The sequence below is a fragment of the Entelurus aequoreus genome, linkage group LG08 (genome assembly GCF_033978785.1).
Source record: "Entelurus aequoreus isolate RoL-2023_Sb linkage group LG08, RoL_Eaeq_v1.1, whole genome shotgun sequence".
NCBI lineage: Eukaryota > Metazoa > Chordata > Actinopteri > Syngnathiformes > Syngnathidae > Entelurus > Entelurus aequoreus.
This window is the reverse complement of record NC_084738.1, coordinates 9841481-9855639: the sequence shown is the minus strand read 5'-3', so window position 1 is coordinate 9855639 and position 14159 is coordinate 9841481. Positions and strand designations below refer to the sequence as shown.

The window sequence follows — 14159 nt, the reverse complement described above, 5'->3', positions numbered from 1 at the left end:
TAGAAACCCAAATGTTAATACAAATAATTGTTAATATTATAAAAAATATGGTTTATCAATTGATGTTTTTACTGAATTGTTGAGGGAAATCTTTGTATAGTAGTATAGTTACAAAACAAAATATGTAATTTAATTGTATACAATTTAATTTAATACAATGTTTATTTTAAATATTAATGTAATTATTATTATTATTATTATTATTATTATTAATATTATTATTATTATGTATATATGATCTAATAAAGTCTATGGTTCCCTAAAAAGGTACTGTAACTTTTTTTTCAATTGTTTTTTTTGTTTTTTTTGCTGGCAAGTTTGGAGAAATGGTGGAAATAAATATTTATTAATATTATAAAACTATGGTTTATCAATCAATATCCTTACTGACTTGTTGAGGGCAAGCCCTAAAGTATAGTTACCAAATACAAGATGTAATTGAATTGTATTTTTATTTTTGTATTTGTGTTACATTTTAAAAATGACAATAACTGACCATTTTAAGCATATTATTAAAGTAGATATTATTTCTTTAGTTGACTTGTCAAGGGAAATTTCAGAGTTGGCTCCAGTGACCAAATATGGCTTCTTCTCCTTTCCCCCCATTATAAACATAATTATTTTTCACTATTACTATAATAAAAGATATTCAAATGGCGCTTTTGGAGGAAATGAGTTTAAAAAGTGGGTAATTACACGTGTCCCCCCAGGCCGCGTGAATTAAATATAATCCCACACAATTCATCAGAGAGTAAATCTAAAACAATATCACCAAATCTAGCAGCAATAGTCCTGAGAGAAAGACCCAGATTCCAAACTCTCCACAGGGAAATCCCTTTGTGTCTTTTCATGATTAAACTCTTCTTGCACTTGAAGTAGCTGCTGCAGCTAATGTGGACAAACATTGTCCCTCAAGTGTCTTTAATACTTTCATTGCTATTTACAAATATGTGCAATACATCTGCGTATGCTTGACATGCATGTTCCCATGCGGACAGTTTTTGCAGCTGTATGTGACTCTGGGGACCCACTAGGAAGCACCCCTCACACTGATGACAAGTCCACTAAAAAGAAAAATGAAAAGAAAAACACCATATAAATATCAATTATTTAGAAGGCCAGTTTTCATTATTGGTGGTTGTAATTGCACACTACAGTAAATCAGACGTCACAATAAGCCATTAGAGTGCATGATGCATTGCAAGACGGGTCTTTGGCACCATCTTGTGGCACAACTTAATATGGCAAGTGTCATTTCATTAAATAGGATTGCCGTACATAGAAAATGGCATCTGTTAATACGTCATAATGTGTCGGGATTCAAATATTAAGAATGCTATCATTTAGAATAAAGTGTTTTTTAAAATGGTTTTGTTATATGTTTCCAATAACAAAGACAAAAAAATAAAGTTAATTGAAAAAAAATGGGTAGTGCTGCATTCCAGACCACCGATAAAGTTGTAATTTTCCCCCTCTTCCTTCATTTGCCTGTGTAGCGTTTCACAGCTATATATGACTAGTGTCACTTTTTTTTAGTGTGTTTGAATGTTGTCAAAGAATAACAAATCCGTAATATAAGAACAGGTCACTTACATATATTTCCATTCTAAACAATTGCGTTTAGAAAACCCTGATTGACCGTGAACTCACCACGTCCCACGTGATCAACTCCTGCATGCCCCACAACAACATGGACAAGTAAAGCTGTCTGCCTTCGGTTCCACGTGTCGAGGCGAAGCTGGCTGGAACGCAAACAGACACAACTTTTTTTAATGTTCTTCATTCTTTTAGGGAGACGAACGCTGTTGAAAAATGGTGAAGGAGCAGTTCCGGGAGACGGATGTGGCGAAAAAGATGTGAGTACCCTAGCCACATAAGCTAGCCGGCTAACGTCAGTTAGCTCCGTTGCTAATGCTAATGACAGTTTATTGTTAATATTTATTTTCGGCGTCGTGTCTTTTTTTTTTTACTCTAGTAAAGTGCGACATGAATTAGTACTCAAGTTTGGTGCGTACTAGTTGCATGTTACGTGGTGGAACATGAGTACGTGACGTCTGGCCTCATTAGGATTTTAATATAAAATGGGACAAGCGGTAGAAAATGGATGAAGTGGATGGGTCTGTGTTGGCCCTGCGATGAGGTGGCGACTTGTCCGATGTGTACCCTGATTTTCCCCCTGAGTGCAGCTGGGATGGGCTTCTCAGTTCCATTTCGAAAGTACTGGAGAAAATAGTTTGGCGACTTGTCCAGGGTGTACCCTGCCTTCCGCCCGATTGTAGCTGAGATAGGCTCCAGCACCCCCCGCGACCCCGAAGGGAATAAGCGGTAAAAAAAAATGGATGGAGAAAATAGTTTATGAACAGGTCGATAGTTACCTTGCCACTAATAAACTCATGTACAAATTCCAATCCGGCTTCAGAACTAACCACTCCACTGAACGACATGTCATCAGCATGCGACTGCGAATTGTTTTTGTTTGCGGATGACTCGGCCCTGCTGGTATCCGACAAAGACAAGTCACAGGTGGAGAAAATCCTCAGTGCTGAACTCTGTAGAATTTGCACCTGGCTCGCTGACAACAAGCTATCCATACACTTGGGTAAAACGGAATCCGTCCTATTTGGGTCCCACATACACCTTAAGAAAGTCAATGACTTCACTATAAAAGTGGGTGACATTGTTATCACCAGGAAAGATGAGGTCACCTACCTAGGTTCCATTCTAGAGGCTAATCTTTCCTGTGATAAAATGGCAACCAAGGTAATCTAAAAGGTCAACCAACCAACGAGATTTCTCTATAGAATCTCCTCTCTGGTCAACAAAAGAACCATGAAGATTCTGGCGGGAAATCTCGCATGCACCTCCTGGTACCCTAGCACCTCCAAAACCCTCAAATCTAAACTCCAAACATCCCAGAACAAGCTATTCAGATTACTTCTAGACCTCCACCCCAGATCACACCTCACTCCTACCCACTTCTCCAAAGTGGGCTGGCTCAGGGAGGAGGACAGAGTAAAACAACTTGCACTGGGCCTAGTCTATAAAATCCGCTACACCTCCCTGATACCGAAGTACATGTCAAACTACTTCCTTAACGTAAATGACCGCCATAACCACAACACCAGGGGGAGCTCCACTAACCACGTTAAACCCAGATTCCGATCTAACAAAGGTCTTAACTCATTCTCTTTCTATGCCACATCAATGTGGAATGCACTCCCAACAGGTGGAAAAGAAAGTGCATCTCTATCCTCCTTCAAAACCGCACTAAAACAACACCTCCAGGCAACTTCAACCCCAAACTAACACCCTCCCTTCCACATCATACTTCTTCGGATTGTAAATAATCAAATGTAAATAATCAAATGTAGACACTTTTTCTTATACTTTCTGATCTCTCTCTCTGTGTCCACTACCTGCTGTACATATCCTACCAAGTCAGTCCTACACTGTTCCAATGTCCATTTCTCTGATGATGCAATTGTTGATGAGTGAAGTGTTGATACCAACCAATCCTAACCCCCCCCCCCCCACCCCCCTCCATATCCCACACCCCGGATTGTAAATGTAAATAATTCATTGTTTATACTCTGATGATTATCTTGTGTGATGACTGTATTATGAAAATAGTATATATCTGTATCATGAATCAATTTAAGTGGACCCCGACATAAACAAGTTGAAAAACTTATTCGGGTGTTACCATTTAGTGGTCAATTGTACGGAATATGTACTTCACTGTGCAATCTACTAATAAAAGTTTCAATCAATCAATCATTCCAGCTCCCCCGCAACCCCAATAGGGACAAACGATGGATTGATTGACACTTTTATTAGTAGATTGCACAGTACAGTACATATTCCGTACAATTGACCACTAAATGGTAACACCCGAATACGTTTTTCAACTTGTTTAAGTCGGGGTCCACGTAATCATCATAATACAGTCATCACACAATTTAATCATCAGAGTATATACATTGAATTATTTGCATTATTTACAATCCAGGGGGTGGGATGAGGAGGGTTTTGTTCAGTCATCAACAATTGCATCATCAGAGAAATGGGCATTGAAACAGTGTAGGTCTGACTTGGTAGGATATGTACAGCGAGCAGAGGACATAGTGAGTTCAGATAGCATAAGAACAAGTATATACATTAGAAATACATTTGATTATTTACATTTGGTTATTTACAATCCGGGGAGGTGGGATGTGGAGAGGGGAGGGTGTTAGTCAAGGGTTGAAGTTGCCTGGAGGTGTTCTTTTAGTGCGGTTTTGAAGGAGGATAGAGATGCACATTCTTTTACACCTGTTGGGAGTGCATTCCGTATTGATGTGGCATAGAAGGAGAATGAGTTAAGACCTTTGTAGGATCGGAATCTGGATTTAACGTGGTTTGTGGAACTTCCCCTGGTGTTGTGCCTATGGCGGTCATTTACGTTATGGAAGTAGTTTGACTTGTACTTTGGTATCAGGGAGATGTAGTAAATGGATGGAGTCTGAGATTGTTTACCTTGTGTTTTGGTGCATTAGTGTTCATTTAGTAATATGCAAAGTGTAGCCTGTTCCTAATTGGGCAGAATTTCAGCTTTCCTGCAAGCTCTCATCTTCTTTAGCCTTACAATAAAGCACAATTTAACAATCAATCAATCAAACTTAATTCATAAAGCGCTTTTCATAGATAAAAGAAATGCAACGTAAAGTGCTTTACAAAGTTAAAAACAATCCCCCATTATCACATATGTACGCACGGACACAGATACCAAACAAAAACACACACACACACACAACATACACAAATATGCAACTATATGGACAAATGATTGCATGGCTGAGTACAGAGGAGACATGTGAGTAAACACTATCACAGAAGCCATCTACACCAGGACCTCATCAGGACGCTGACACAAAAGCGCCCCCACTAGCACGGCCGATAACCCCTGAGGCAAATGGCTCATCTGAGGAATGTTGGAAAATAAATATAATAAACTTGTACGATCCATGAGTAGAGATAAAGAATAAAATACAAGACAGACATATGATGAATAATATTTTTTTTTTAAAAGATACAAATAAAATGAATATACAGTAAATAAATAGAACAAATAAAATATTACATAACTAATAGAATAAAAAGCAAAATACAAATGACTTCAATAAAATAATATAAGGTAAAAGTCAAATCAAAAAGGTGGGTTTTAAGCCTGCTCTTAAAAACATGAATGTTCTCCGCAGCCCTGAGGTCCTCCGGCAAGCTGTTCCATAGTGGTGGAAAGATGCCATCCTGTGACTTTGTGTCCTGACTTTTGGAATAATTAGGAGATGAGTGCCGGAGGATCTCAGGGCCCGAGAAGGTTCATAGGGTAAAAGCAAATCTGAAAGATAAGAAGGCCCAATACCATAAAAACATTTATGAACCATAAGAAGAACCTTAAAATTGACACACGGGGAGCCAATGCAGAGATTTTAAAACTGGTGTAATGTGAGCCCGCCTTCTGGTCTTCGTCAGGACACGGGCCGCTGAATTTTGGAGTAATTGCAAAGGTGCGATAATAACCTTTTTAGGAAGACCAGAAAGCAGGGTGTTACAATAATCTATACAACTTGTAATAAAAGCATGCATTAGCGTCTCCGTGTTGCCCTGAGAGAGAATTGGGCGAACTCTGGCTATATTCTTAAGATGATAAAAAACCTATTTTTGTTATATTTTTATTATGTGGTATAAAACTAAGGTCAGAGTCGAAAACGACGCCCAGATTTTTCACTTGTAGTGATGGAGTTAAAGACAATGATTGTGGTTTTGATACGTGTATTTATTTCTCAGGGTCTCAGGGCCGATGACTAAGCCTTAAGTCTTGTCCTGGTTAACAGAATATTTGTTGAATTTCTCTCTTTCCTTCTTATCCTACAGAAGCCACATTTGTTTTGGAATGAAATCGGCAGAACAAATGCGTCAGCAGGCGCATATTCAGGTGGTCAGCAAGAACCTGTACAGCCAGGACACCAACCGCACTCCTCTGCCTTATGGAGTCCTGGACCACCGCATGGTAGATATACAGCCCATTAGGGCTGGACAATTAATGACATTACAATCTCAATTTCGATTTTGGGTTCTCGTGATCATTAAAATATTACAGTCGAAAAAAAACGGGCCGCACACTGCAGTTTTCTTGGCGCTTAAAGGTGAAACAGGTGAGTGAGTGAGTGGAAAAAAAGAGTATGCCGAATCAATAATCGTGGTCAATATGACATGGCATCATTTTGATTTGCAATGATGCATATATATTTTTAAAAAAAGGCTCAACAAATATTTTATGTATATTTAACAAAAAATATACCATATTTTTCGGACTATAAGGCACACTTAAAATCCTTTCATTTTCTCAAAAATTGACTGTGCGCCTAATGTACGGAATAATTCTGGTTGTGCTTACCGACCTCAAAGCTTTTTTATTTGGTACTTGGTGAAATGATAAGTGTGACCAGTAGGGTTGGGTATCGAGTATCGATTGGAACCGGGACTAACTTTCCGATTCTCCCGATATCGTTCAAAAGTTTAAATTTCGATTCCTATTTTCGATACCCAGTCCGCCGACCGGAAAAATAAAAAAATAAATATGTCCGCCGAACCGGAAGAAGAAGCCGCTGAGCACCAACGAAGAAGCGCCCACCGCCGGAAGTGTTAGCATAGCCGAGCGAGTCAGTCAAGCTCAAGCATGGATAGCGGGCATCGGCGGTCGAAAGTGTGGCTTTACTTTACAAAAAGAAATTAAATAACCGCGAAATAACAGAGCTCCATGTCCATCAAGAAACGAGTGGAGAGAGAGCTGCAGATGTACCAGGACGTTCCACCGATACTTATGTCTGACGACCTTGCTGCATGGTGGTGGTCCGGTGGAACCAACAAAAGACTTATCCTTTGCTGTCAGATCGCGCTTTTCCCTATTTATGCGTTCAAGCTTCTTCCACACCCAGCGAACGTGTATTTTCCACAGCAGGAGACACTATCTGTCCAGAACGCTCACGCATCCTGCCTGAGAAGGCGGATATGGTAATTTTCCTAAACAAGAACTGTCTCTGATTTTATACTGTACCTGCTGCTAATCTGGACTGGGTTTTGCAAGTTGTTTCTTATTGTTTATTTGCATTTCTGCACCAGGTTAGCCCATCAGTGGGAGCACGGTAACATTTTTAAGTACCTGCAGCATCATACACTTGTGTGTGTAAATGTGTTTTCATGAGGTTTTCAAAAATAAAGCTATCTTGAGGAAAGTGTACCCCTGGGAAAATGTATTCATAATTTATAATATTTATATTCAAGTTCATAGATTTGATATTTATATTCTAGTTGAAAACAGCTCCGTGAGGAATTTATAGTAAAGTTCATAAAACGTTAATAGAATTAAAATTGATGGAGAATGTCAGACTATTTCATTCAGAAAGACTGTAGGTTAGCTGGCTCATTTAAAATATCCTAAACTTTTTTTTGACCCTGCCTCTTAAAAGAATCGGGATCGAGAATCGTCAGGAATCGGAACAAAGAATCGGAATCGTTCGAATTCAAACGATACCCAACCCTAGTGACCAGTAGATGGTAGTCACACAGAAGAGATACATGTAGATTGCAATATGACGCCAGGAAACAACACCAGAACTTGAAGTGTTCCATTGAAAATTCACTCTCTGCTGTTGCCATTTCTAATAAAAAGTAGCGTAAAGTTCTAACTTATATCTCGCTATGGAAGCACTAAAAACTACCAGTCGTCTCTAAACTCGTCAAGCTCAAAGCAGCACACTTCCCCCACCCTTTCACAATAACAGCGGCGTGTGCAACATCCAGTCTGACTGCACTATGAAAATAAAGGTTTTAAAAAGTAGCATACACAAGCATAATGTACTAAAAAATACATTTACAAAATGATTATACTTTGACCTAAAATACCGGTCAAAATTGTCCGAACATGCAAATGTGAGGATTTTTGCATCTATTTAACTAACATTTAATACATTTTAAAAAATCACACAATGTCTGGTGGTAGAATAAGTGGTAAATAAATCAGAATTTAAACAACTGAATTTTATTTTTCCATGTTGCTGTTTTTAATTTATTGTTGTTACTATTATTATTTTACTTGTTGTTTATTTGTTACTAATTTATACACAGTTGTTCTTTAAAATTTTATTTAAAGTTGAGTTTTGGTGGTGCAATAAATAAAATACTCATGTTTTCAGTTTGATGAATAATTGTGTTACTCATTTTGATTTCAATATGAATCTAAATAATAGTGATGATTAGTTTTTCCGTATACCCTAGAGTATATGCATTTGTTTGTGCTACATCAGCATGAACTTCCATGTAATTTTAATAAATTTGACTATTCTTGTCACACAGGGCACCAGCGAGAAAGACAGACCATGTTTGACGTGCGGGAAGGTTTTGGCCGAATGTTTGGGACATTATGGATATTTAGATCTGGAGCTGCCATGTTTTCATGTTGGTTATTTTAAGGCAATCATTGGAATCTTACAGGTAAATGCACTTTATATACATATGTACAAAAAAACACATTTAATAACAATATCCAAATGATTAATTGATAATGTAGGCCGATATGGTTCATGTTTAACATCAGTCATGCTTTTAAGGCCAAAGTAGCTGAAAATTTGAAAGAAAAAAATAATAATTTGGACTGAATTTGAAGCTTGTATATATTTCCTTTGGGTTTCAAAAGGAATTCGACTTGTGATTTGTAAACAAACAGTGAAGTCATTAAAAGTTCACCCATTTAATACACAAAATCAGTTAAAATTTGAATTAAAAAAAAAAAATTTAAATAAGAAAATTAATAAATATATATTTTTACAATGTTTGATACTTTTCATATTTTAGTTTACTTTTTCTTTTAAACAATTAAAAACATTTTTTTTATTTTTCACATTGCATTTTTAGGGTCCGCATGTACCCTGTATAATTGTAATTGAATTTTTCGGACTGGAGTGTAGTGTGTACATTTTTCCTTTAGAGGGCGCTACAGAGTTTAATATGGAATTAAAGTTATGACGACATTTTTGACAAAGCAGGGTTATTAATTTAGTTCATTTGATACACAAAGGCAGTTCAATGTGCTGGAATGATAAAAAAAAAAAAACAGTAAACAAATGTAAAAATATACCAAATATTCAAACAAAAAAAAAAAACAATTTTTTAAAAATTACTAGCGAATATATTTTCAAAATGGTTAATACTTTTCATATTTTCTGTACACTTTCTTTTAATAATAACAATAAAAAATAATAATTGGATTATATTTTCCAAATGTATTGTATCAGAATTTATTGGAATTGGAATTTTTAAAAAAAATCGATTTTTGACATTATGTTAAAACAATTGTACCACATTTTTTGGATGTAATGCAGCTTGGACATTATTCCTTTAGAGAGCAATAGAAATAAACAGCAAACTAATTTAGAAAATAAACTTATTATTAAAACTAAAAAAAATATTTGAAAAATATTATTAGTGAATGTATTTTTTTAATGTTTGATACTTTTCATATTTACTCTTCACTTCCTTTTGGTTAACAATTTAAAAAAAAAAAAACGTTATTATATTTTCCGTATCTATTCTACTTGTAATGGAGCTAAAACATTATATTTCAACCTTTAACAGTGTATATTTTTTTAATACATTTTTTTATTTGACAGCTTGTACGTTTTTATTTTAGAATGCGCTAGATGTTGTAATAAAATACAATTTATGATGACGTTTGTGACTAAGCATTTATATATTTAATACACAAATGAAATATATTAAATATTGAAAAATTATTAATGTATTATTTAAAAAAATAATTAAAATGAAAGGGCAATATTTTAAAACTTTCTTTGAAATCAGTATACAGATTTAAAAACATTTTAGATTTAGGATTATTGGAAGAAACAGGAAATTGCATAAAAACTTAAAGATTTTGTAATGTTTTATTTATTTACAATAATCTTTTTTAGTCTGGATTATGTGCTGTAATAGCCAATCTGAATCAATGGATTTTAAAGTAAGCGTAGAAATACCAATTAAATTCCCTGAAACTAAACTGGTTGGTAGAAGGCAGTCATTTGTAGACCTCCTGTAGCGCTTTTTTACATTTTATTTGGACCAATTTGTCTATAGACTTTTTGACATCCTCTAACTTCTAATGTGTAATTGTTGCCTCCAGATGATTTGTAAGACATGCTCAAGCATTATGCTGACCAAAGAGGACAAGCTCCAGTTCATGGACATGTTGAAACGTCCCAACCTGGCCTACCTCCAGAAACGAGGCCTCAAGAAGAAGATCTCTGACAAATGCCGCAAAAGAACAATTTGCCTTAATTGTGCTGCGTTCAATGGTGAATAACCTCTCAAAATAGTGGACTATTTTAAAAGGGGAAAGCTGAGACAAACTTGTTGTTATCCTCAGGAACTGTGAAGAAGTGTGGCCTGCTAAAGATCATCCACGAGAAGTACAAAACCAACAAGAAGGTGGTGGAGCCTTTTGTGTCCGAGTTCCTGCAGTCCTTTGACACGGCCCTTGAGCACAACAAACTGATGGAGCCTCTGCTGCCCAGAGCACAGGTTAAATCACTTACTTTGTGTGTTTTTATGTTACTTCCTGTAACTGATTTTGCTGCCATCTCCTCTGCAGGAGAACCTTAACCCCCTGGTGGTGCTCAACATCTTCAGAAGGATCCCCCAGGAGGACATCGCCCTCCTGCTGATGAACCCCGAGGCAGGCAAACCTGCTGACCTCATCCTCACCCGCCTCCTGGTGCCTCCGCTCTGCATTCGGCCCTCCGTGGTCAGCGACCTCAAGTCGGGCACCAATGAAGACGACCTCACAATGAAGCTGACGGAGATCATCTTCCTGAATGATGTCATCAAAAAAGTGCCTTTTTAAAAAAGAAAAAAGTTTTGATTCAGGCTCCCACACACTTCATTGACACCCCTCGTGTCTTCCAGCATCGCATGACGGGCGCCAAGACGCAGATGATCATGGAGGACTGGGACTTTCTCCAGCTACAGTGTGCGCTCTACATCAACAGCGAGCTCTCCGGAATCCCCCTCAACATGGCGCCCAAGAAGTGGACGAGAGGCTTCGTGCAGAGACTCAAGGGGAAGCAAGGTAGGATGGCGTCTAAATAGCTGACAAGCACAATATGGCCTAAAATCTATAAAATATGAAAATACAGGACTGTCTCAGAAAATTAGAATATTTTGATAAAGTTCTTTATTTTCTGTAATGCAATTTAAAAAAAAAAAAAAATGTCATGCATTCTGGATTCATTACACATCAACTGAAATATTGCAAGCCTTTTATTATTTTAATATTGCTGATTATGGCATACAGCTTAAGAAAACTCAAAAATCCCATCTCAAAAAATTTGAATATTTCCTCAGACCAAGTAAAAAAAAAAGATTTATAACAGCAAAACAAAATCAAACATTTGAAAATGTTAACTACATGCTTCCATCTGTTGAAAAGCTCTATGGAGATGATGATTTCATTTTCCAACATGATCTGGCACCTGCCCACAGTGCCAAAACCACCAGTAACTGGTGTACTGACCATGGCATTACTGTCCTCGATTGGCCTGCCAACTCCCCTGACCTGAACCCTATAGAGAATTTGTGGGGTATTGTGAAGAAGAAGCTGAAAGACACCAGATCCAATAATGCAAATGAGCTAAAGGCCGCTATTGAAGCATCATGGGCATCCATAACACCTCAGCAATGCCACAGGCTGATTGCCTCCATGCCACGCCGCATTGATGCAGTAATCCATGCAAAAGGATTCCCAACCAAGTACTGAGTGCATTCATTGACATTTTCAAATGTTTGATTTTGTTTTGCTGTTATAAATCTTTTTTTTTTACTTGGTCTGAGGAAATATTCAAATTTTTTGAGATAGGATTTTTGAGTTTTCTTAAGCTGTATGCCATAATCAGCAATATTAAAATAATAAAAGGTTGCAATATTTTAGTTGATGTGTAATGAATCCAGAATGTATGACATTTTTGTTTTTTTAATTGCATTACAGAAAATAAAAAACTTTATCACAATACTTAAATCTGAGACAGTCCTGTATAACCATTTCCAAAATGGGGGTTACAAAAGATACTTATTTGGCTGCTGATTTATGTGGTAACATTGCATCGTTTGCATTTAGGGATGGTTACTGTTCATATTTGAAACGAGACTGAGCCCTGGAAATCGATACTGGTACTCAACAATACCAATTTTTGCTCCTTTTGTGTGTGTTAATAAATACTGATTAATTTTGAAAATAAAATATTTTTTTAATTGCAATATTTAAAAATTAGCTGCTTATGATAACTCTTGTTCAGTTGTTTTATTGTTTCATTATCACATTTGTAAGTCTCAATTATTTGCAAGTATGACATTAAATTGCTGTTGCAAGTCTAAGGCGTTAGATGGCAGTAGTGTGTAGTTAGGTTTTTTTATGGTGTTTTTTTTGGTTGCGCCCCAAAAAGTGTAAGTACTATAAGTAGTGTACATATTATATTGTATTGCATATTATATTATTATATTGATTGTAATGTACATCATAGTTGTGGTATTTAATAACACATTTGGAGGTGTGGAAATTGCCAATAAAATCGATAACGCTAATCAATAGCATGTCAATAGCAATGCTAGTTTATATTACATTTTTGGAAAAGTAGAGCCTTACTTGAATTATGTTGGAATGTTTTTGAGCCAATTGCTTTGTTGGCATAGAGAAGTGCAACATTACATTCAACATTCAAGGTAGTTTGGCTGAGTCTACTCTCAGTGCTGCTGGAGTGATCACCAAGTGAAGAGCCAGTGATCTGTCGAATTCCGCTGCTTTCTCGAAAAAAGCTATTCAGTCTAAGCCTGGGCCCCTGGAGAGGGGTTCCAGACTGAGGCCAAGAAAAAAAAAACCTCATAGCCATAGCACACATATACTGTACTGGACAGCGTGGCGAAGTTGGTAGAGTGTCCGTGCCAGCAATCGGAGGGTTGCTGGTTACTGGGGTTCAATCCCCACCTTCTACCATCCTAGTCACGTCCGTTGTGTCCTTGGGCAAGACACTTCACCCTTGCTCTTGATGGCTGCTGGTTAGCGCCTTGCATTGCAGCTCCCGCCATCAGTGTGTGAATGTGTGTGTGAATGTGGAAATACTGTCAAAGCGCTTTGAGTACCTTGAAGGTAGAAAAGCGCTATACAAGTATAACCCATTTATTATTATTTATTTACATGGGTGTAAGAGGGGAATATCAAAGAAAACAAAGGACATTAAAGACATTAAAAGAGCTGAGCGGATGCAACCAGCTGCCACTCCAGCAGTACCATTTCTACATACAGCTACAAAAGTAAAACACCAAAAAAACAATTAACCAATAAAATATATCGCACACACACGACTTCACCATGCATAGAAAAGCAAGAAATGAATGTACAATATTGTAGATGTTAATATACAAAATGAACTGGTCACACTGTACAGTAATTGTCTACATTAGGGCTGGGCGATTTGGCAAAAAAAATTATTGCAATTCATTTTTTTGTATCATCAGATCTCGATTAATATCACAATTTTTAAAAATGTATTATTAAAGCGGATTGTCCCTTGCAGGATTTTTACCCAGTACCGCATCCCTACTGTTTACTACTGCAGTATCTTGTAACAAACATTTTCACCATGTTTGACTGAGGTAATATACGCAAACAGCTGACAACTGTCATTTGTCATCTGTCTGTATGGTTTTGCTTCTTTTTCAGTACGGTAAAGAGAACAACGTTTTTGCCTCTCAAAGTTTTTTTTTTGTTTTTTTTTGCTTGTCATCACAAACATTTTGCAGTAAACAAAGTATAATTGGTGTAATATGAATGTAAACATATTCAACAAAAAATGTTGAATACTATAAGACTTTTATTTAAGGTGAACATTTACCAAACAACACTTTGAAATGGTAAATTATTATTTGTATTCTTTTATTACTTGTATACATCAGTGCTTTTCACCAGTGCTTTGGTAAACAACAAGCGGTGACCCAGATTGTGGAGTTTTTAAAACCCAAAATCTGTATCTTATATTGAATGAAAATACATTAAAATGCAGTTTGAATTTGAGGTA

The 14159-nt window shown here is 36.7% G+C and overlaps 1 protein-coding gene across 1 annotated transcript in view; it reads left to right on the top strand.

Moving 5' to 3' along the window:
* The first annotated feature begins 1644 nt into the window (after window positions 1-1644).
* The window catches only part of polr3a (polymerase (RNA) III (DNA directed) polypeptide A), a 64899-nt gene continuing 52384 nt past the window's right edge, over window positions 1645-14159 (top strand). Inside the window, exons 1-7 of the mRNA XM_062055498.1 lie at window positions 1645-1856; window positions 5914-6049; window positions 8395-8532; window positions 10217-10388; window positions 10460-10614; window positions 10685-10924; window positions 10999-11161. Of these exons, the coding sequence (XP_061911482.1) occupies window positions 1813-1856; window positions 5914-6049; window positions 8395-8532; window positions 10217-10388; window positions 10460-10614; window positions 10685-10924; window positions 10999-11161 (1048 nt within the window). The 5' untranslated portion in view covers window positions 1645-1812. The remainder of the gene's footprint in view (window positions 1857-5913; window positions 6050-8394; window positions 8533-10216; window positions 10389-10459; window positions 10615-10684; window positions 10925-10998; window positions 11162-14159) is intronic.